The 25,247-nt window shown below is 47.1% G+C and overlaps 1 protein-coding gene across 1 annotated transcript in view; it reads left to right on the top strand.

Annotated features, from left to right (window-relative positions):
- Window positions 1-25,247, top strand: part of LOC123767978 (uncharacterized) — a 268,631-nt gene that overhangs the window by 226,806 nt on the left and 16,578 nt on the right. The window contains exons 25-26 of the mRNA XM_069306497.1: window positions 9,677-9,802; window positions 22,370-22,512. Of these exons, the coding sequence (XP_069162598.1) occupies window positions 9,677-9,802; window positions 22,370-22,512 (269 nt within the window). The remainder of the gene's footprint in view (window positions 1-9,676; window positions 9,803-22,369; window positions 22,513-25,247) is intronic.

Here is a 25,247-nt window from a genome sequence, read left to right on the forward strand (position 1 = left end):
AGAAACAACTACACGGCAGTGAGGAGAGAGGCAGAAAGAAATTTTGAAAAAGGGATTGCGGACAAATGTAAAACAGAACCAGGTCTATTCTATAAATTCATAAACAACAAATTGCAGGTAAAGGATAATATTCAGAGGTTGAAAATGGGAAATAGATTCACGGAAGATGAAAAGGAAATGTGTGAAACACTAAACGAAAAGTTCCAAAGTGTGTTTGTACAAAATGAAATCTTTAGGGAACCAGATACAATAAGAATTCCAGAGAACAACATAGAACACATAGAGGTGTCTAGAGACGAAGTGGAAAAAATGCTCAAGGAGCTCGGTAAGAACAAAGCAGCTGGCCCAGATGGCGTTTCACCATGGGTTCTGAGAGAATGTGCATCTGAGCTCAGCATTCCACTTCACCTGATCTTTCAGGCATCCCTGTGTACAGGAATCGTAGCAGACGGGTGGAAACAGGCTAACATAGTTCCAATCTACAAAAGTGGCAGCAGGGAAGACCCCCTCAATTATAGACCTGTATCATTGACAAGTGTAATAGTGAAAGTATTGGAAAAACTAATCAAAACTAAATGGGTAGAACACCTAGAGAGAAATGATATAATATCAGACAGACAGTATGGTTTTCGATCTGGAAGATCCTGTGTATCGAATTTACTCAGTTTCTATGATCGAGCCACAGAGATATTACAGGAAAGAGATGGTTGGGTTGACTGCATCTATCTGGACCTAAAAAAGGCTTTCGACAGAGTTCCACATAAGAGGTTGTTCTGGAAACTGGAAAATATTGGAGGGGTGACAGGTAAGCTTCTATCATGGATGAAAAATTTTCTGACTGATAGAAAAATGAGGGCAGTAATCAGAGGCAATGTATCAGAATGGAGAAATGTCACAAGTGGAGTACCACAGGGTTCAGTTCTTGCACCAGTGATGTTTATTGTGTACATAAATGATCTACCAGTTGGTATACAGAATTATATGAACATGTTTGCTGATGATGCTAAGATAATAGGAAGGATAAGAAATTTAGATGACTGTCATGCCCTTCAAGAAGACCTGGACAAAATAAGTATATGGAGCACCACTTGGCAAATGGAATTTAATGTTAATAAATGTCATGTTATGGAATGTGGAATAGGAGAACATAGACCCCACACAACCTATATATTATGTGAGAAATCTTTAAAGAATTCTGATAAAGAAAGAGATCTAGGAGTGGTTCTAGATAGAAAACTATCACCTGAGGACCACATAAAGAATATTGTGCAAGGAGCCTATGCTATGCTTTCTAACTTCAGAATTGCATTTAAATACATGGATGGCGATATACTAAAGAAATTGTTCATGACTTTTGTTAGGCCAAAGCTAGAATATGCAGCTGTTGTGTGGTGCCCATATCTTAAGAAGCACATCAACAAACTGGAAAAGGTGCAAAGACATGCTACTAAGTGGCTCCCAGAACTGAAGGGCAAGAGCTACGAGGAGAGGTTAGAAGCATTAAATATGCCAAAACTAGAAGACAGAAGAAAAAGAGGTGATATGATCACTACATACAAAATAGTTACAGGAATTGATAAAATCGACAGGGAAGACTTCCTGAGACCTGGAATTTCAAGAACAAGAGGTCATAGATTTAAACTAGCTAAACACAGATGCCGAAGAAATATAAGAAAATTCACCTTCGCAAATAGAGTGGTAGACGGTTGGAACAAGTTAAGTGAGAAGGTGGTGGAGGCCAAGACCGTCAGTAGTTTCAAAGCGTTATATGACAAAGAGTGCTGGGAAGACGGGACACCACGAGCGTAGCTCTCATCCTGTAACTACACTTAGGTAATTACACTTAGGTAATTACACACACCCAGGAAGCAGCTCTGTAACAGCTATCTAACTCCCAGATACCTAATTTACTGCTAGGTAACAGGGGCATCAGGGTGAAAGAAACTTTGCCCATTTGTTTCTGCCTGGTCTGGGAATCGAACCGTCCTGTGTGCTGTCCACTCAGCTACCAGACCCCATAGAGGTCTGTGTTAAGGTTCACTTCATGGAATGGTGCCAGTTTATTTACGTGTCTTTTCCCTTGTACTGAGAGTGAAGACCAACATCCACCAGAGTTACCTTCCCTGGGCTGGTTGTGTGCCCTCCAGCTGGTTGAATTTCTCAAGCTTGACCTTTGGTCAGGCAGTGCTTCAAAATTTTGTCTTGAATCGAGGCCATGGAACTGAAGCTAACATTTATTATACCTGTATTATTATTATTATTATTATTATTATTACAAAAAATCATACTAATATGATGTACAGTATGTATATCAATGGGAAAATCAACTGTAGTAACTAAGGTTACTCAAACCAATGATCAAGGAACTCCCAGCCACTCAACACAGTACCACCACAACTTTAGGTAAGTTACATAACCTGGGATTCCACTAAATGCACAGGAAGTCTGGAGGCTTCTACTGAAGCCAGCCCAGGTGCTTGGAGGTTATACATAAAACTTGGACAGGCCTCAGCAGAAGCCTCCAGACTTCTTGTGGATTCAGTGGAATCCCAGGTTGTATAACTTATACAAAGGCATGGTGGTGATGTGAGCAGCTAGGAGTTCCTTGATTGCTGGATTGAGTTATCACAGTGTTCCAGCTCATTTTATTATTATTATTATTATTATTATTATTATTATTATTATTATTATTATTATTATTATTATTATTATTATTATTACTGTATTGCTTTTTCTTTCAGCTTTTAATACACAATCTTGTTAGGGTGATGAAGCGCTGTGCTTATGGTTGGGATTAACTTTGCCTAGGAAGTGTGAACGTAACTTATTTTTGTTTATTGTTGTCCTTTAGGAGTTTTTCTGATATTGTAGATTCTATCTTGTGGCCTGGCCCCTCCCACTAGGGCTTTGTGAGTTATATTGGCCTGCTGCGGACCAGGACCAAATCCTGGTTCACTCAAAGGCACAGTAAGTCTATAGATACTAGATCAATTCAAGAGAAAAAAAACCAGCGTTGAATGTAATGAAACGCCATTTTCTGGGTGAGTCCCGGAGGCTCCCCGGAGCTATCCCAGGCTGATATGCTAATGTCAGACTTTGGCATCAGTCATGTGTATGGAGTTCTTAGGCCTACCGGGGACCACGGCCAGAACCGGGCCCCCTCAGAGAGGCAAGGGGAGCAATGGCCTATAGAAGCCCCCGTGTAGTTGGAAGCATTCTATGTCTGCCATCAACCGGAACAGGCACCCAGAAAGGTAAGCGCCCCAAAACAAACCCCTATTCTGGTTAAAATTGCTACTTAAAACCGAACTAGTGGATAGAACTCCCCAACCGAAAACAAGCAAACTAGTGTGACGTCACATACTGCCGCGCCGCTGTCTGCGCAGCTCCCCCCTCCCCGGGAGGGGGAAGGGGGAGCCCCAGACCCCCCGCGCCGGCTACCCACACCTCAGTTCTTGAGGCTGGATGTCAAAAACGCGAAAAACCGCCGACCGGAGGGAGGGAGGGAGGGATGCCGGGGAGCCTCCGGGACTCACCCAGAAAATGGCGTTTCATTACATTCAACGCTGGTTTTCTGGGGGGAGCCCCGTCGGCTCCCCGGAGCTAACTACCCACAGACAGAAAAAGAGGGACTTACCCGGGAGGCGGTCGTCGCTCACCCCTCAACTCGAAGCCGAGACAACTGGCTGCAACCGCCGACCCAAAGCAACACAGGCCCGACGAGGCCCAGGGACATTCACAAGGTAACGAGCAGCCAGGACCCTGTTCGACCGCCAAAATCCCCGCGCCCGAATATCAGACCAAGACATATTCCCAAAGACGGCAGCAAGAGCCGCGAACTTGCGAACGTCATGGGCACGGGGATAGACCGCAGGCTGGCCGGACCTAATAACCCTGCGGACGACCTGAGAGACCCGAACCCGCGAACAGGGAAGAAGGGAAACCGGATCAACCCACAGCGCGTCCCCGGACACAGAAGCTGTGGCGCGCAAATAACGGCGAAGCGCCGCAACCGGACACAAAACATGATGCACCCCCGGCCTGACCAACCAAGCATCAACCACCCATGGACCCCTCCAGAACGCAGCAGTCTCATTCTTTGCCAGAAAAGAAGGAGACGGCTGCAAACGAACAAAACTATCACCACGACCAAAAGAGCAGAAACCCCTGCGCCGGAGGAGAGCATGAAGCTCCCCCACCCGACCCCCAGAGGCCAAAGCCAACAAGAAAAGTGCCTTGGAAAAACAATCCTGGACCGAAGGGGCCATAACGAAACGAGGAGATGAAAGGAAAGCGAGCACTCTGTCCAAAGACCAGGACGGCTCAGGCGACGCATGAGCAGGCCGGAGGTGAAACAATGCACGAGACAGCTTGCGAAACGGCGCAGACGTAACATCGATACAGAAAGCAAGCTGAAGCGGCTCCGCCAGCGCCGCACGATACGAAGCGACAGTGTTAGGCATAAGATGACGGTCCTGAAACAACCACGAGAGGAAGGACAAGACCACCCGAACAGACAAAGAGCTAATACGACGAAGACGCAAAAAGAAACGGAAGGACCGCCAGGAAACTTCATACTGCCGCCGAGAAGAAGCCCTCAGGTGGGACACCAACAAGGAGGCCACCTGATCACCATAGAGATGATGATAGACTCGAGTCAAAAAAACCATACGCGAAGACTCGAGGAGAAGATCGAACCAGCTACGTGACGTACCGGCCCGATCTGCTGAAAGAGGCGGAGCCGCGGGAAAACCCTCGGGTTCGGACACCGAGCAACCAGCGCCTGAAACCAAGGCTGGGCCGGCCACCAAGGGGCCAGAAGGACAACCCTCCCCCGGTAAGTCTCTAAGCGAGTCAGGACATGGAGCAACAGCCGAACCGGGGGAAAAAGGTACAGGAACCCCCACCTCGACCAGTCGAGCCGAAAGGCATCGACCCCGACGGCCTCGCAATCGGGGAAGGGCGCCGCATAAACGGGAAGACGCCGCGACCACGCCGACGCGAAGAGGTCCACTTCGGGGCGCCCGAACGTCTGGCAAGCCAACGGAAGGACTCGTCGTCGACCGTCCACTCCGTGGAGAGGGGAACGAAGCGAGACAGGGCGTCGGCCAAGACGTTGGACACGCCCCGTACGTGAACCACCAGGAGAGCCAAACCCCGAGAACTCAGCAGACGAGTCACCCGAAGCGACCAACCCCAAAGAGACAAGGACCGCATCGAACCCCCGCGGTTCAGGTAATGAACCACCGGAGAGCAGTCCGAATGGAGCCGAATCGTCGATCCGCGGGCCACCCGAATCCTCCCCAGAGCAAACCACACTGCCACGAACTCCCGCACCGTACTGTGAGCTCGACGGAAGGACGGATCCCAACGCCCCTGGCCGGCCTGGTGAGCACTGGTCACAAAACCCCAGCCGAGAGACGACGCATCCGTGTACACATCGAGCGAGGGCTCGGGTAGGCGCCAAGGCACTGAACCCCGAAAACCCGAAGAGGAAGCCGGTGACGCAGCAACCGACGCAAGTCCCCCGGGGGTCGAACTCTGCGATCGCGAGAGAGGCGGAAGGGGGAACCCCGAAGGAACCAGAACAGCCGTCGAAGCCAAACCCGACCCGGCGGGTAGACCACCATCGCGAAGTTCAGGCTCCCGCACAGCCCCTCGAGCAACCGCCGGGTGACCCGAGGGCCCTCCAGAAACAGACGAAGGCGGGACCGCAGCCGCAGGAGAGACAAGGAGGCGGTTCGAGAGTCCCACACGAGACCCAGCCAAGTCTGAACCTGAGAGGGAACCAGATGGGACTTCCTCCAGTTCACCAAGAACCCGAACCCGGCGAGCTGGGAAAGAACCAAATCCCTGGCTAGCAAGCAAGCTGACTGGCTGGGAGCCCAAACCAGCCAGTCGTCGAGGTAGGCCAACACCCGAACACCTAGGAGACGCAAACGAGCCACCACAACCCGTGTAAGGCGTGTGAACACGCGAGGTGCCAGGTTCAACCCGAACGGGAGACAACGAAAGCGGTAACTCAGACGCCCCACTACAAAATCGAGCCAGTCCCTGAACCGCGGATGAATCGGGACATGCCAGTAAGCGTCCCGGAGGTCCAGGGACACCATCCAAGCTCCCGGCTCCAAGAGGAGCCGAACCTGAGACAGCGTAGGCATCCGAAAGGAGGGGCAATGAACCCAGGGGTTCAGACGGGACAAGTCCAGAATGAACCGCAGGTCCGCGCAGTCCCGTTTCGGAACCGGAAACAGACGGGAAACCCATCTGAGGGACGACGTCGTTTCGACGACGCCCAAGCGTACCCACTCCAAGACGACTCGACAGAGCGTAGGGGAAGAAGCCTGCCCTGCCAGCCCCGACCCCCCAAAGGGGGGAGGGGCCACCCAACGCCACCGCAGGCCGCGAGACACGACCCGAAAGGCCCACGAATCGTGGGACCAGGCGCGGGCGAACAGCGCAAGCCGCCCCCCCATCGCCCCGTCAAGGGGGCAAACCGCGAAAGGGCCGGCGACCCTTACGAGACCCAGAACCCCGCACAGCGCGAACACCGCGCCGACCAGACGAGGGAGGGTCCGCAGGAGGAGCCAACCCCAAACCTGACACCAGAGGCCTACCACGACGAGAGGAACCCCGAGCCCTGGCACGACCTTTCCGGGAAGACCCACCCCGGGACCCCCGGAAAACCAACAAGTCCGACATCGGACGACAAGCCGCCGACGCAGCCTGAATAAACTGCGCCACGGCCGACTCCCCAAAAGGAGAGGACAAAAAGGTGAAGAACGCCTAAGAGCCAGAGCCCAAGCAGATTCCACGGAGGAACCCAGCACCGCCTGCCGACACGCGAGACGGGAAGCATAGAACAGGGAAACCGCATCCCGCAAAATCGGCGTGAACAGCTTCAACAAGGCAGCCGACGAACGCGCAGCCGAGGACAAGGTGCCGGACCCCGGGACGGACCCAAGCGTCCCCACATCCTCCACGAGCCAATCCGAAGACAGCTCCAGGAGGGAAAAGAACCGCAAGGCCGAACACAAAAGGCCCCGAGCGCGCAAGTCCTCCGCCACGAGCGCCGCCGAAAGGGAGGGAACCTGCACATGGAGCTGAATAACGCCCACATCGCGGGGAAGGGCAGGGGCAAACAAGCACTCATTCAGGTACTCAAGTTCACCCCCCAGGAAAACCTGAAGCACCGTGGAAGCTTCCCGCCACTCCAGCGTGCGAGAACGACAGAAGGAATGCCAGGAAACCAGACCAAACAAGGGGCAGTCTGCTAGCCAGGACGACTCCGGAACCTCGTAACGGAGCCAGAAAGGGAACGAAGTCCCAAACCTGAACGTGGACGGATCCATTTCCGAGGCATAATCCGGGTCACGCAGGAGGTAAGCTGCAAAGGCCGCTCGCACCACACCAGGTTGGATGCGATAAGCCGAAAACCTCCGGAAGGACGGAACCGAACCCGGGGAGGGGCCGACACCAAATCCAACTCGTACGCAGAGGGGGGGAAAGAAAACCCCACTCCTTGTAACAATAAGCCCCGCTCAGTGGGAAGAAAAACCCAGGCGGGGTCCAGCGGGGCCCAAGGCCCCCAAGTCAGCCCCTCCCCAGCCTCGAGGTCCGTCACCACAGGACCCGAGGCCGAATCCTCTCCCCAAGCCCCGACCCCACAAGACAAGGACGGAGCAGCCGAAAAAGCTGGAGGAAGGGGGGCCCACTGGTCAGACCCTGAAGCTTCGGCCAGGAGACAAGACTCGAATGCCTCTGCCGCCCCCCCGGAAGGGGCAACCCCCGAAGCTGCCCGAGTCTCGAGATCAAGTAACCCCTGCTCCGACCCCGAAACCCTCAGACGCTTCGGGGCCGGAAGCAGGGGCAGGGGACCAGAACGAACAGAAGGGGAAGGACTAGGAGGTGCGGACTGAACCAGGATCGAAGCGACCCCCACCCCCAAGTCCGGGTCTCGAAAAGCAAAGCGGGGCAGCCCCGGGGCATCCGGGGAAGCAACCAACCGAGCGCGTTGCAACAGACGAAACCTAGACTGCAACGCACGTGCCGCCTGTACCCGAATAGAATCATCAGAGGATTGGGTAAATTGAGTCACAAGCAAGCAGCAACACTCACAGGACTCAGGGTCGAAAGTATCACCGACCCAACAGGCAGCGTGGCAGAGGCAAAAACAATGAGGGTCACCCTGAGACAAGGGGACCGAGCAACCCTCAAACTCGCACACAGCGAGTGGGGACTCCGGGGTCACATCCATCGGACCCACGCGCCCCCTAGGGGATTCCCAGGGTCCTGAGCGTTTACTTTAAGAGGACTCGCGCTCAGGTAGTCCCAGGCAGGGTGCTGCAAACCGGCGCCCAAAACTACCAAGCAAACTTCTAAAGCTGAACCCCAGGGACGTGTACACTCACGGGGACCTAGCAGGGGGCGCCACCGAGGAGAACAGTGGAAGGGCAAAAACAAACTGAATAAAATGACAGAACCCCCCACCAGGCAAAAAGAAAAAGAAAAACAAAACCCCGCAAGAGGACAGCGAACTCCAAGGAACAGAGCCGGCCGCGATGTCGGGAAATACAACCTGAGCAGCACCCTGCGCCCCTACCAGTGCAAACTGCCTCTTACCTGCCGGTAACAAGGGAGAACAGAACACCCAAAAGCCCAACAGGCGGCCGAAAAACCGAAAGGTAAAATGGACCAGCAGAGGCAGACCCCGAGGAGCCTGTGGAAGGTGGCCCCAAGCCCCAAGGGCAGTACTTACAGGGCACCTAGGGAAGGCAGCCCTAGGCGCATGCAGCCCGAGTACTGAAGATAACTCCTGGCTCTCGCACCCACAAAACTAACACCACACACAAAGCACAGTGCAGTAGCGACACCGGAGCCAGAGCACACGACCATCGCCTATAGCATCAGCCTCAAGAACTGAGGTGTGGGTAGCCGGCGCGGGGGGTCTGGGGCTCCCCCTTCCCCCTCCCGGGGAGGGGGGAGCTGCGCAGACAGCGGCGTGGCAGTATGTGACGTCACACTAGTTTGCTTGTTTTTGGTTGGGGAGTTCTATCCACTAGTTCGGTTTTAGGTAGCAATTTTAACCAGAATAGGGGTTTGTTTTGGGGCGCTTACCTTTCTGGGTGCCTGTTCCGGTCGATGGCAGACATAGAATGCTTCCAACTACACGGGGGCTTCTATAGGCCATTGCTCCCCTTGCCTCTCTGAGGGGGCCCGGTTCTGGCCGTGGTCCCCGGTAGGCCTAAGAACTCCATACACATGACTGATGCCAAAGTCTGACATTAGCATATCAGCCTGGGATAGCTCCGGGGAGCCGACGGGGCTCCCCCCAGAAAACATCAGAAACTAAAGTGCTGTAAAATCACGACCTGCAAAGAAAAAATATACAAAATAATAAACAAAAGAAATATAGGAAACTTGAAAAACAATGAAAACTATTTTAACTTTCTAAACCACTAGTTACTACCACTAGTTACATCCTCCCACCACCGGATGGGAGCCCAGCACCCAGCCAGCAGTAAGCCTCAGTCATTCACCTGGTGTGTGTCCCTGGTCACTGCTTTTTCATTCTCCATTACTTTATGGGTTCTAGATAAACTGCCTTTGTTTATACTTAACTCCTCATCACATAGGATAGCATTGTCTTCTATAATAGCTTTTGTTTTTCTTTCAGGTTTTCCTGTTGTCGCTGTCATAGCAGCCGTCATCGCAGATGCAGATGTTTACGGTGATAAGGAGCATGGATTTTGTGTTATTAGTCCTATCCCCAATCCTGCTGTTTATTACTCAACTTATATGGGTAAATAGACCAATTAACAAACTATTTTCTTGTTTTCTGTGGAGAGCCCTTTTGGCTCCCTGGGGTTATACCTGGCTGATGTGTATATCTTAGACTGTGGCAACAGTTAATCGATGGAGTTCTAAGCCTACCGGGGACCAGCACCTGAGTCTGGCCCCCTCAAGAGAGGCACAAGGAGCAATGTCTTAGACATACCCCTGTGTAATTGGAAGTAGTCTATGTCTACCATCTACCAGGTCAGGCACCCAGAAAGGTAGGAATTTCAAAAACTACAGCTGGTTAAAAACTGTAAACTGAAAGCCAAACTAGCAAACCAAACTCCCCAATCGAAAACAAGTAAACAAGCATGATGTTACCCCAGCCGCCGTACCACTGTCTGCGCAACTCCCCCGTCCCTAGGAGGGGGAAGAGGGGGTCCAAGACCTCACGCACTGGCTACCGAACCTCAGTTCAAGAGGCTGTTGTGTTGGGGAGCAGTTGATCGACTCTGGCTCCACTCTTTGTGCTGTGCTGCATAGTGGTGTTGTTCTTATGTGTTGGTGGTAATTACCTAAGTGTAGTTACAGGATGAGAGCTACACTCGTGGTGTCCCGTCTTCCCAGCACTCTTTGTCATATAACGCTTTGAAACTACTGACGGTCTTGGCCTCCACCACCTTCTCCCCTAACTTGTTCCAACCGTCTACCACTCTGTTTGCGAAAGTGAATTTTCTTCGGCATCTGTGTTTAGTTAGTTTAAATCTATGACCTCTTGTTCTTGAAGTTCCAGGTCTCAGAAAATATTCCCTATCAATTTTATAAATTCCTGTTATTATTTTGTACTTAGTGATCATATCACCTCTTTTTCTTCCGTCTTCTAGTTTTGGCATATTTAATGCCTCTAACCTCTTCTCATAGCTCTTGCCCTTCAGTTCTGGGAGCCACTTAGTAGCATGTCTTTGTACTTTTTCTAGTTTGTTGATGTGCTTCTTAAGCAACCCGTCCTCTTAAAAAGAACGTCACTTTTGGCTGGTATGCGCGATATGGCTAAATTTGGACGTAATTTGAAATGAAATCGACTCACAAAAGTGACGTTCTGTTCCGTTTTCTATTTGAGTCGTCCGCCTTACGCGCAGAGGTTATAAGAGGACACTTTAAATTAACGTTTTTCATACCGTTTTGAAACTTTATGAGAATGTCCTGCCCACCTAACCTATCAGAAGACCCTTAACTTACTGTTGTTGAAAAAAGAAATCCCAAATTTATTTTAATTTTTTTTTCATTTTCAAATTACGTCCAAATTCGGCCATACGGGCAAACGGCCAAAAGCGACGTTCTTTTTAAGAGGACAGGTTGTCTTAAGATATGGGCACCACACAACTGCTGCATATTCTAACTTTGGCTTAACAAAAGTCATGAACAATTTCTTTAGTATTTCACCATCCATGTATTTAAAAGCAATTCTGAAGTTAGAAAGCGAAGCATAGACTCCTCGCACAACGTTCTTTATGCGGAACTCTGTCGAAAGCCTTTTTTAGGTCCAGATAAATGCAGTCAACCCAACCATCTCTTTCCTGTAAAATCTCTGTGGCTCGATCATAGAAACTGAGGAAATTCAATATACAGGATCTTCCAGATCGAAAACCATACTGTCTGTCTGATATTATATTGTTTTTCTCCAGGTATTCTACCTATTTAGTTTTGATTATTTTTTTTCAATATTTTGACTATTACACTTGTCAATGATACAAGTCTATAATTGAGGGGTCTTCCCTGCTGCCACTTTTGTAGATTGGAACTATGTTAGCCTTTTTTAACACAACTGCTACGACTCCTGTACACAGGGATGTCTGAAAAATCAGCTGAAGTGGAATGCTGAGCTCAGGTGCACATTCTCTCAGAACCCATGGTGAAACTCCATCTGGGCCAACTACTTTGTTCTTACTTAGCTCCAAGAGCATTTGTTTCACTTCGTCTCTAGACACCTCTATGTGCTCTAGGTTGTGCTCTAGGTTGTTCTCTGGAATTCTTATTGTGTCTGGTTCCCTGAAGATCTCATTTTGTACAAACACACTTTGGAACATTTCGTTTAATGTTTCACACATTTCCTTTTTATTTTCCGTATACATGTCCTTTGTGCAAGCCAGAAGTAACACAAGAGTACTGGGGCTGCATGCACCTACGGCCACCTTCCCTAGGTGCCCTGTAAGTACTGGTCGTGTGGTTTAGGGTTACCTTCCATGAACCGTTCGGGAGTCTACCTTTGCGTGGTTTTGTTGCTGCTCAGTGATTGCCCGCCCTTGGGTTCAGCTGGGGTGGTTCTTACTCCTGTTTGACCTTGGGTAGGAAGTAGTATCGTTGCTGGCTGGGGTGCAAGGTGCCGCTGTCTGATATATGCAAAGCGACCAGTTCTGTTCCCCTGGAGACATTGTGCTTTGGCGGGTTTCTTTTTGTTTTGTTTTGTTTTGACTGGTGGGGGTCTGCCTGGTGTAGCTGTAGGATCACTTGTATGATTTTGGTGGCCCTCCACTAGGTCCCCGTACTTGTACATGTCACAGGGGGTTCAGCTTTTAGTTTGTTTTGCTTGGTAGCTCTGGGATAACCAATTAGCAGTAACTTGCCTGGGCTTCCCTTAGCAGTCAGCCTAAAGGCTCTGGAAACCCCCAGTGGGGCTCATTGATCCAATGGAGGAGACCTCTGAGTTCCACCTCACTTCGTGCGAGTTTGAAGGTTGCTCTGTCCCCTTGTCTCAGGGTGATGCACACCATCTTTGCCTCCACCATGCTGCCTGTTGGGTGAATGACATCTTTGACCTGGAATCCTGCGAGTGGTGTTCCTTTCTTCTACTCTAATTCACCCAGACCACTGATGTTGATATTTGGGTGCAGGCAGTTTCAGCATTGCATGCACAGTTTAGGTTGCTGCAACATACTAGGTTGGCTCCCTTTCCGAATGCACCGCGGCTACCCTGCCTTGGTTATAGGGACCCAATCTTGGTGGTGTTAGTCGCTTCGACTTTGGTTTCGTCCACGCCCCCTTGTCCTTCCCCTGCTGTGGTTTATCCTCCTCCCTCTTTCTTCCTGCTCCTGGCTTCCAAACATCTGAGGGTTTTGGAGTTGGGGCAGGGTTTTTCTTGGTGGTGAGACTCGAGCGCTTCAGGGACTGCCCCTTCTGGTTCAGCGGCGGAAGCATTCGAACCTGTTCCTCCTGCCGGGGCTTTTGGATCATGCCAGTGGGCCCCCCTTCATCCCCGCTTTTCCGGTGGACTCTGCCTTTTCTCCAGAGACAGAGGGTTTGGAGGGCAGTTCGGCCCCGGGTCCTGACATGGAGGTTTCCGGGGCTGGGGAGGAGTTGACATTTGGGGCTTGAGATCTGTTTGACCCCACTTGGGTGTTGGTACCCTCAGCATCGGGCTTCTTGTTACAGGGGGAGGGGTTTTCCTAAACCCTCTCTCTGTACGAGTTTGATATGAGTTCAACTTCTCCCGGGTTCCCTTGGGTTCCTCAGTTCCCTCCTTCCAGAGGTTTTCGTGCATCCTGCCGAGGGAGGTGTGGGAGACCCTTGCGGCGTACCTCCTGCGAGACCCGAATTACGCCTCTATAATGGATCCTTCTTTTGAGTTTGGCTCCTCTTTTCCTTACTGGGTGTGTTACGAGGTGCTAGAGTCTTCCTGACTGGCAGACTGCCCTTTCTTTTCATTGGGGGCATGGCATGCATTTTGTCGGATCCGCACGCTTGAGTGGCGAGAGTTGACTACTGTTATTCAGGTTTACTTGGGGGGGGGGTGAGTTTGAGCACCTCAATGCATGCTTGTTTGCCCCTGTGCTTCCTTGTGATATCAGTCAGGTTCAGTTTCACATGTTGGTTTCCTCCTTTTTGGCATTCATGGTAGCAGAGGATTTGCACACCCGTGGGCATTTGCCTTCAGTCTTGCGCTTCTTTTTCCTGGTGGAGCTGTTTTCGGACTGGCTCGAGGAGAATGTGGGGGAGCTAGGTTCCGGGCCTGTGTTTGGTGCACTTGCTTCGGTGGCTCAGGCGTCAGCTGCCTTGTTGAAGTTGTTTACGCCAATTCTGAAGGAAGCGATGTCTATGTTATTTGCTTCACGCCTCGTGTACTGGCATGTGGTGCTCGTCCATGTTTTAGCATTTGCTTGGACCCTGGCTCCTAGATTTCCGTCCCCATTTTGTCCGTTGCTGTTTGCAGAGTCTGGGGTGGTGCATTTTCTGCAGGCCTATCTTACTTTTTGCCGGCCTATCTCAGACTCGTTGTTTCTCCAGGGGGGAGGGGTTGTGGTAGTCCTGCCCCCGGAAGAGTCATGCCAGGGTGTCGTAAGCCAGTTGGGCCAGATTTGGGGACAGCCCCTCGGCCCCTCCTGCAGAGCCGTCAGCATCTGATCAGCACAGTGATCAGTCTGAGGGTCGGTCGAGCTCTCGTAAGGGTTGTCGGCTCTTTCGTGGTTCCTTTCCGATGTTTGCTCTCGCCTGGTTCCACGATTCGTGCACGTTTCGCGTCGTTTCCTCTATCTTGCTAGTTTGGTAATTGTTAACCAGCTGTAGTTTGTTTTGGAATTCCTACCTTTCTGGGTGCCTGACGTGGTAGATGGCAGACATAGACTGCTTCCAATTACATGGGTCCATTGCTCCTTGTGCCTTTCTTGAGGGGACCAGATTCTGGCGCTGGTCCCCGGTAGACTTAGAACTCAATCGATTGACTATTGCCACAGTCTAATATATACACATCAGCCCGGTATAGCTCCGGGGGAACCTCCGGGTCTCACCCAGAAAATGGCATTTTATTACATTCAACGCTAGTTTTTTAATATGAATAATTTATTTGATTAAAGTTATAAGTGTTTTTCTATCATATAACTCCAGTTCATAAAAGAGGTAAAGTATGTGACAAAAAATTAGACTAAATGAACAAATCCACAAGGGCTGTGATGAGGGTTTGAACCTATGTTCAGGATGATCCCAGATGCACCTTAGTCAACTGTGCCACAACATGGTAAAAGAATTACAACCTGGAGTGCTACTGCCCTCACGAGGATCCCGCAGCCTCTCCGAGACACAAACCGGAGTTTTGCACAATTCCCCCCATGCACTCGAGCTCTGTCAACCAGATGTTCTACCTCTAAGGCATTACTTCAATACACACAGAAATCACAGTAGCGTGATATATCAAATGAACAAATCCACAAGGGCCATGATCAGGGTTCGAACCTAGCCCAGGATAATCCTAGATGCGCCTTAGTCAATTGTGCCACCACATAGTAAAAGAATAGCAACCTGGAGTGCTACTGCCCTCACGAGGATCCCTCAGTGTCTCTGAAGCACACCCGGGGTTTTACACAATTCCCCCATGCACCCCAATTGCATGGAGAAAAAGTATGGGCATAGAGGTAGAACATCTGGTTGACAGAGCCCGGGTGCGAGGGGGAATTGTGTGAAACCCCAGTTGTGCTTCCGTGAAGCTGTGGGATCCTCTTGAGGGCAGTAGCACTCCAGGTTGCAATTCTTTTACCATGTCGGGGCACAGTCGACTAAGGCACGTCTGGGATCATCCCAGGTGTAGGTTATAACCCCTCATCATGGCCTTTGTGGATTTGCTTAATAGCGGTTTGTTTTGAGGCGCTTACCTTTCTGGGTGCCTGACCTGGTCTATGGTAGACAGAATGCTTCCAACCACACAGGGCTTCTATAGGCCATTGCTCCTCATTCCTCTCTGATGGGGGGCCAGGTTCTGGCTCGTGGTCCCCCAGTAGACCTAGAACTCCATGCGCATTAACTAATGCCAGGGTCTAATACATTCATATCAGCCCGGTTAGCTCCTGGGACCCTCCGGGTCTCACCCAGAAAATGTTGTTTCATTACATTCAACGGTGTTTTTTAAGGTGATTCTGTGGTCACAAGTTGAACAGTAGTGCTATGAGCTCATGCTGTGTGTGCCCGGGAATGTTGCCCACAATTTTTTTTTAAATGACGTCTGGTTTACAAGAGCCCTGAGGAAGCTGATGTGAACCCATGTAGCCACGGAACTTTTAAATCTTACGTGGTACTCCCAACCACACATAGCTGTGGTGCGCTGTCTTGCAATGTTTACTCACTCCAGCTATATATGTATTGTGCCCTTTAACCCTTGTTAAATTGGGCTAATTAAAAAAGACTAAGGGCTAATTGACCTTTGTCACCCACAGGCGCATAACAAAAAAAAAAATTCTTCTTAACCCTTAAACCGCTAAGGGCCTTTTTGCCTTCAACACCCACAGGCGCAACAAAAAAAATCCAACAAATTGTTTAGTCTTATAAAAGTGTTTATTTGTGTTCCCTGATCACGGAAAAAATAACAAAAAAATCGTAGGTGACATTTTGGCCGCAATAGGCCGGGGAAGTCTGGCAAAAAAAGAGGCGTTGACAGAGCAGGAGCCAGACTAGGTCTGCTCTGCCCCAGCTGTCAGGTGGGGAGGTTGCCACAAAGATATTATTACCTAATTATTTCAATGTCTCTGATTGTTTTTTTCTTTTTTTTTTTTTGCAGAAATATTATTGAATAGTGTGTACTATGATATATTTATATAATAAATTGTGTGAACCATTGCTATACTCAAAATTGTGTTTGTATTAGTGATTCAATTATTATGTTCATAAGACAATAAACAAATAGTTTTGCTGTTATTACACTATATACACATGTTATATACATGTTATATTGCCCGAAACGCATTGCGTAATAGTGGCTTTAGGCATTGTATGTACTAGCTCTATCTATATATCAATCCATTAATGTAACATCACTTGTATGTAAGTATGTACCTTACCTGAATAAACATATTTATTATTTTATTTATTTATTACATACGTATCTGCATGTTTTGTTCACCATAACGAACCACTAAGTTGGTACAGTGAGTCAAAAAGCAACGAAGAGTGGCCTTCACTCACCAGCCAGTCAGCCACTCGCCACCACTCCCTCACTCACCTCCTCAATCGCCAACATACTCCTCCAACATACTGTTTTTGCTTTTATTCACTATACACAGACATTAAATATAAGTATCTACATGTTTTGTTCACCATAACTGTACATCTAAGCTTGTATGGTGAGATCAAGCAATAAAAGACGTAACTACACACACAGTCAGCTGGTGGCTTCTGCCGTCACTGGTTCAAGGCCAGACACACTAATATTTCTCCTCCAACAATACTGTTTGTGGTGTTATTACGCTATATACACACATTATATATAAGTATCTACATGTTTTATTCACCATACCTGTACAAATAAGCTGGTATGGTGCCCAAAGACCATAGTGGCCACCAATATTGAAGGTTGAAGGTTGTTGAAGGTTCATTGAAGGTTGTAACAGATCCCATGAGCACCACACCAGAAATAAATTCAGTTTTGATATTCCAAGAGTACGACTTAATCATACTAGAAATGCTCTACAAATCAAGGGACCCAGAATGTGGAATGACCTTCCCAACCATGTTAAAGACTGTACCTCTCTCAACCAGTTTAAGATAAAAACGAAGCACTACCTAATAAATTCCCTGTAACCTACCTTACCCCCCTATTGTCAACCCATGTCTGTTTTCTTAAACGCTGTTTGTCGACCTAATTGTATTTGTGCTGCATTTTCAGCCATGTTTCCCCCTTTTCTATCTTTATTTTTATTTGTTCTCAACACTTTTTATTCTTTATACTCAATTAGTATTAAGTTTTAGTCATTAATGTTTTTCCTGCCCAAAACGTTTTGTGTAATAGTGGCTTTAGGCATTGTATGTACTAGCTCCATCTATAAATCGATCAAATTATGTAAAATCTCTTGTATGTATGTACCTTACCTGAATAAACATTTTATTTTATATATATTTTTTTTTAATAAACACCATATGCATGCCGATGACACACCTCCCTCACCAATATGGCAGCTCCTGACATACTCCTATTGCGGTTATTGCACTCTATACTCACATTATATATAAATATCTACATTTGTGTTTACCATAGCAAACCACTAAGCTGGTATGGTAAATCCAGTCAATAAAAGGTGGCCACACTTAACTAAAGTTAAATGAGAAGGTTGTAGAGGCCAAAACTGTCAGTAATTTCAAAGCATTATATGACAAAGAGTGCTGGGGAGACGGGACACCACGAGTGTAGCTCTCATCCTGTAACTACACTTAGGTAATTACACACAGTCAGAAGACGACACCACCACCCTCCCTCCCTCAGCATTACTCCTCCCACCATGGAGCACAGTGCTAAATATCACCACAATCCTGCTATTATTAGAATCCTGGTCAGTTTTATCTCAGTCAGGGGTCTTTTTGTAATACTATCATTGATAAATATTAGCATGTACCTATATATTTTGACATTTTTAGGTGATGCTGTGGTCACAAGCTGAACAGCAGTGCTGTGCGCTCATGCTGCGTGCGTCAGCCTTGGTGGCTTACTCAGTACTGAGGCTCTCACACCCAGGAATGTTGGTCACGATTTTTTTTCTAAGTGGTGTCTGTCAACTATCGGTCGTGGCTGCACTATAGGTGCCCCTATCACTCGCGGGGCATTTAAATTAAAGCGCTGGACACTAAAACAGCTATTAACCCTTTAACTGCACGGCCTATAAAAATAACACCCCCCCCCCCCCCCCAGTGCACAGGAAATAAAATAACTTGAAAAAATTCTTTTGTTTTTTAAAGTGTCAAAAACCCTTCCCTCAGTATGGGTATGTCAAAAAAATTTGAACTTGTACTTACTTTGGCTGCTATGGGGTTCGTAAGTTGGCACGTGATGTCATCATTCCCTGTTCGCCCAAGACGTATGCTCCCGGGGCCAGTAGGGCGCCAGGGGCAGGGCTGTGCGAGTTGCCACGAATATATTTTTGTTCATTTTTTGCGCACAGTTCCAAATACATTTAATTTTTTTTACGTGCTAATTCTATGTATAATGAACACGTACACTATATTATGGCAGTAAAACATCCGTACTGTCCAAGGACACTGTGTTACGTGCATGACACTTGTGTACACATACGTTGCACATATTTACCATGTATCATGCTAATTTATGTATATATACAATCTATTTACAAACTATACACTGTCACACACTATATACATTCACCATCAACACACTCAGAACACCGCGAGTGTGAGTAGCCACACCCAGCCAGCCCTCCCTCACACCACCAACATTGTATTCGCCAACATTGCTCCTCCCACTTATAGTTATTCACACCAATGTTTCATGTTCATTTATGTATATTTACAACATATTTACAAACTATACACTGTCACACACTATATACATTCACCATCAACACACTCAGAACACCGCGAGTGTGAGCAGCCACACCCAGCCAGCCCTCCCTCACTCCCAACATTTTACTCGCCAACATTCCTCCTCCCACCATACTGTTATTGTTTTTATTACACTATTTACACATGTTATATATACCTATCTACATGTTTTATTTACCAGAACTATGCAAGTAAGCCAGTATTGTCTCCAAACAGTACAGTGGCCACCATACACTGCGTGAGAAATCACACAGCAGACAGCAGATGACGCTACGATTACGACGTCACTTCCCTCACCAAAATAGCTCCTCTCAGCATACTCCTGATGTGGTTATTACACTATACACACACACACTGTATGTACCCATGTACATGGGTGTTCCCCATAGCCAACCACGAAGCTAGTGTGGTGAGCAAAACAAGAGTGGCTGCCACACAGTGAGGCTACCTCAATTCTCTCCCTCACCAAATTTTCTCCTTCCACAATACTACGCATAACGTTAATTATAACCACAATCCTGGTCACTAATTCCTGTAAATGTATAATTTATAACAAGTTTATTTTGAAAAGGAACATAAAAAGTCGTTTAAGATTCCTAGATGAACGAAATAATGCTGTGGTGTTGTGGACGCTGTGAACATCGTAAACAGCATTGAATCACTGATATTTGAACATTGTACACAGTCATTATCACACTCAGGCTCTTCTATAACACTATCATGGCTAAATAATACAAGTTATATATATATTTTGACATTATTAGGCGATGCTGTGGTCACATGCTGAACAGCAGTACTGTGCGCTCATACTGCGTTCGCCAGCCTTAGTTGCTCACACACTACTGAGGATCCCACACCCGGGAATGTGGACCACGATTTTTTTTAAAGATGGCGTCTGTTTACAAGAGCCCAGAGGAAGCTGATGTGAACCCCATGTAGCTGCGGGAGTTTGAAAGGAACGTGAAAAATACAAATACCCGGAGGCGCGTTGCGCACCCCAGACTTGGGCCTGCAGGCGCGTTGCGCAGTTAAAGGGTTAATGTATTGCGCGGTATCAGTAATGTTACTCACATCATCTATATATGTATTGCACGGTCTAAGGGTTAACCTGTTAATTTGTGTTCCCTGATCCCGGGAAAAATAATAAGAAAATCGTAAGTGGCATATTTTGCCCAGCTATAGGGCGGGGAAGTCTGGCAAAAAACAGGCGCTGACTCAGCATGCGTCCGAGGCGGTTTGCTCAGCTCCAGCTGTCAGGCAGGAGTGGCCACAAAGATATAATTACCTAATTATTTCAATGTGTCTGATTGATTTTTCTCTGTTTTTTGCTGTAATATTATTTGATAGTGTGTAGTATGATATATTTATATAATAAAATGTGTGAATCATCACTGTACTCAAAATTATGGTGTGCATATTATTGATTCAATTATTGAGTTCATAAAACAATAAACAAATACTTTGTCGGTTATTACACTATATATACAGGTTATATATAAATATCTGCATGTTTTGTTCACCATAACGAACCACTAAGTTGATATTGTGAGTCAAAAAGCAACGAGGAGTGGCCACCACATCTGCCAGTCAGCCTCTCGCTGCCATTCCCTCCCTCAATGACTCCTTACTCGCCCACATCCTCCTCCCACCATACTGTTTTTGCTTTTATTCACTATATACAGACATTATATATAAGTATTTACATGTTCTGTTCACCATAACTGTTCATCTAAGCTGGTATAATGTCCAAAGATCATAGTGGCCACCCCTACCCAGCATGACAAATCATGCAGATGTCGTCACCTCCCTCACCAAAATGCTTCTCCCCACTCTCCTCTTGCTGTTATTACACTATATATATACGTTATATATAAGTATCTACATTTGTGTTCATCATAACAAACTGTAGCGAGTACAAACAATATACTCACTACAGCCTCTCATTAGCTTAATGGCATAACTAATTAGCACTAATTACAGAAGATCCTTTCCCTTTTAGGGAATCCTTTTAGGGATTTAGGGAATCCTTTCCCTAATTACAAGTAACGTTATTTCCATCCTGGTTTTAGGAAGCTGAGGTGTAGTCACCGAATGTAAGCAAGCAAAAAGTGAATAGCCGACAGTACAATTTCCACAGTGAGTCAGATAACTCCAGTCCAGATGCTTTGGATGTACCTCACCTCTTCAAGCACAAGAATGTAGCACTCAGTGTGTACAGTTTTAATCGACCCCAAGACACTACAGCTTTGGCACAGAGCAGACAGCAGACTACGACCACATTGAGCTACAACGCTCTCACTCCTCATCGAGTTTAGACACGATTCCCAATCGAGCCGCCACGCTCTCCCTCATAGAACTCTGCGACTCCGGCCCTCACTCAGCTCTCTGCTCTGCTCCAAGCTCTGTCTTAACATCTACAACAATACCAACGACTGACTACTATAACCAAGACTACTAAATAAATAGGAAACTCACTAAACACTGTGTATCTAATCACCCAACAACGTAATATAATCGTGCGTTACAGAACCACTAAGTTGGTATGCTGAGTGGCAATGGTGGCCCGCCACTGGCTGTCACTTCCTCCCTCCCTCACCTCACCTGACTCGCTACCATTCTCCTCCCACCATACTGTTTTTGGTTTTATTCAATATATACAGACGTTATATATAAGTAGCTGCATGTTTCGTTCACCATAGTGCACCACTAAGCTGGTATAGTGAGTCCAGACAGTAAAACGTGGTCACACAGAGTCAGCAGATAACGCTACCTCCCTCCCCACCAAGATTACTCCCCCCCCCCATTACAGCGCTAATTATCACAACAATTCTGCTATTATCAGAATCCTGGTCATTTTTATCACAGTCAGGGGTCTTCTGTAATACTATCATCGCTAAATAAAAGCATGTAAATATATATTATGGCATTTTTAGGCAGTGCTGTGGTCACAAGCTGAACAGCAGTGTTGTGAGCTCATGCTGCGTGCGCCAGCCTTGGGGCTCACTCAGTACTGAGGCCCCTCACTCCCGGGAATGTGGCCTACGATTTTTTTTTAATGGCGTCTGTTTACAAGAGCCCTGATGAAGGTGAGGTGAAGCCCGTGTATCCGCGGGTCATTTAAATCTTGCGTAGTACTCCAACATGTCATATGACGTGTTGCGCAATTTTGCGGAAGTTACTCAGTTTTAACACTTGTGCAGTTTAAGTGTTAAAGCATCAGTAAATACCTGTATTTAGTACAAATTATTTCTTTTAAACAGTAATAATGATGTTTGTTCTTTCAAAGGCCCCATCTGTTGTGTGCTTCTGATGAACTGTATTGTGTTTGTGATGGTGACCCGTGTCCTATGTCAGCGAAGGCCTCATTCTCACAAGCCAAGGTCTCCCACATATACACCAGCTAAGGAGTTGCCCATCACACTTGCTCAGGTAGGGTATATACTCTTGTAATAAGCTCCGTGTGGCCTGCTGGCAGGTTGAATTACTGCTACTTAATTTATGTAGAAACTGAAAGTATGGCAGCTAAATTTGTTTTATTATAATGAACATATGTTCCATTATACATATTGTTTTCTGATGGGTCCTCTTAACCTACCCATATGGAGTCTTCCAGATCCCAGCACCACACCAGGCTCTCTTAAATCACGAGCAAATGGAACAGTCCAACACTAAAATCTGGTCCGTCCCTGAACCGAGCAAGGGAAGTCTGGGGGTACAGTAAATAATTGGAAAACCACCAGAAAGGTAGTGTGTGACAAAACAAAGAATTGCTTGGACAACATTTGCAAATCTGATTTGAACTATGTACACATTCAGATCCAACTTCTAGTTAGCTCCATATCCTCACTTACAAATGGTAGCCCAACATCCCAGGGGTCCAAGGTAGCTAGCCCAGTCATTTGCTCACCTTTTGTGCCAATACACAGGTCCTCCTGGTTCTTCCCACCTCTGCAGGCACCAGCTTTTTAGTTAAGTGATGCCCATCCATCCCTGCTCCCCCCTCCCCTCCCATCCTTTTGGGAGAGGGGGGGGGGCAGGGGGCTTCACATGCAGAATTGTTTATTCCGATTTGTTGTGTGCACCTTGATCACTTGTTCACCTTGGCTGCGTGTGGTCAGGGTTGTATTTTATGATTGTCGCTGGCATTGTACCTGTCAGGGTTACCTTCCCTTGAGAAGGTTTCGAAGGTTTTTTCCTTGAAAAAGGTCTGCCCTGGGTAGTGTATGTGCTTCAGTTCTTGTATGAGGTCCAGTAGTTAGGGTGAGTTGTAGTTACAGTAGTTGGTTAGGTGATTCCACTGTACTCACCGAACCTATTTGTGCCCGTAGGATCGAGCATTGGCTCTTGGATCCTGCTTTCCAGCCTTCGGTTGTTTAAAGCAATGCTTCCTGTCCTTCTTCTCTATCATACCTAGTTTTAAAGCTATGAATAGTGTTTGCTTCCACAATGTGCTCCTTTAGTTCATTCCATTTACCCACTACTCTCACGCTAAAAACTTTCTAACTTCTCTATGACTCATCTGAGTTTCCAGCTTCCACCCATGTTTCCTTGTTCTGCTGGTATTCCATGTGAACATTTTGTCTATTTCCAATCTGTCAATCTGCCTAAGTATTTTGTATGCTGCTATCATATCTTCCCGCTCCCTCCTTTTTTTATAACGTCATCAGGTTCATATCCTATCCCATGCAACTCCAGGACTAGTCTTTTCACAAATTTCTGAATTTTTCCAGTTTCCTGATGTGTTTCTTTGGGTGGGAGCTCCATGATGGGGCTGCATACTCAAAGACTGATCTCATGTAGGCAGTGTAAAGTGCTCTGAATGCCTTCTTATTAGGTTTCTCAGTGACTTTCTAACTTTTGCAAGCGTAGAGTACGCTGCTGTTGTTATCCAATTTATATGTGCCTCAGGAGTTAGATTTGGTGTTACGTCCACTCCCATGTCCCTTTCTTGAATCATCACAGAAAGATAGTTTCCCTTCATTGTGTACTGACCATTTGGTCTCCTGTCACCTAGTCCCCTTTTCATAACTTTACATTTGCTCAAGTTGAACTCCAGTATCCATTTCTTTGACCATATCTACAGCTTGGTCAAGTCCTCTTGGAGTATCTTACAATTCTCATGTCACAACTCGTCTCATTAATTTCGCATCATCCGCGAACATTGACATATAGGACTCGACTCCTGTTAACATGTCGTTCACGTATATTAGAAATAGAACCGGTCCCAGCATTGATTCTTGAGGTACTCCACTCATTACAATTCACCAGTCTGACTTCTTGCCCCCTGTTTGTTACTCTCTGGCTCCTGCTTGAAAGTAAGCCTTTCAAGTTTGAATAGCAGTCTCCTTGTGCGGTACTGTGTAAAAGGCTTTTTGGCAGTTAAGAAATATGCAGTCTGTCCATCCTTCTCTGTCCTGCCTTATTCTTGTTACTTTATAATAGACTTTCAGAAGGTTTGTTAGTCATGATTTCTTTTTCTGAATCCATGTTGGTGTTTGTTTACATACCTAATGTTCTCTAGGTAAGTAACCAGTCTTAACCTGATTATTCTTTTAAGTACTGTACTTTACAGGGAATGCTTGTCAGTGATACTGGTCTGTAGTTAAGTGTTCTTCCAGCAACTTGGCAACTCTCCCTTCATAAGTGACTCATTATAGATTCTTGTTAGAGGCACACTGATGGCCTGCGTTGCCTCTTTTAGTATCCATGGTGATACATTGTCTGGTCCAACTGCTTTAGTTTTATCTAGTATGTTGTTGTTGCCCAGTTTCATTACCTCCTCTGCTGTCACTTCTATATCCGTTAGTCTCTCATCTTGGCTCATCTCCTCTTCTAACAATGGGAGCTTCTCAGGCTCGGTTGTGAACACTTTATTGTTTATTGTTGCAATATTACTTGTTCAAAATTCACTAAAATTACAATATGAACAGTTTCACAGACTATTTACACAATAACACACTGTATTACATGCTCAGTACTTCGGAAGTGAGTGATAATCAATGAAGCAGAACATGGTACACAGCGCGACTTCGCTCTTGTTGCAGCAGGTACAGATAGATTTTCGCTTCCTGTTTCTTCATTCTGTGCGCTTGCAAATAGCGCACTCACGTACGCCCTTGGCTTTAGTACCTGTAGGTGATATGTAGCCAAGCTTGTAAAGCGTA

Source organism: Procambarus clarkii, chromosome 58 (assembly GCF_040958095.1).
Source record: "Procambarus clarkii isolate CNS0578487 chromosome 58, FALCON_Pclarkii_2.0, whole genome shotgun sequence".
Taxonomy (NCBI): Eukaryota; Metazoa; Arthropoda; class Malacostraca; order Decapoda; family Cambaridae; genus Procambarus; species Procambarus clarkii.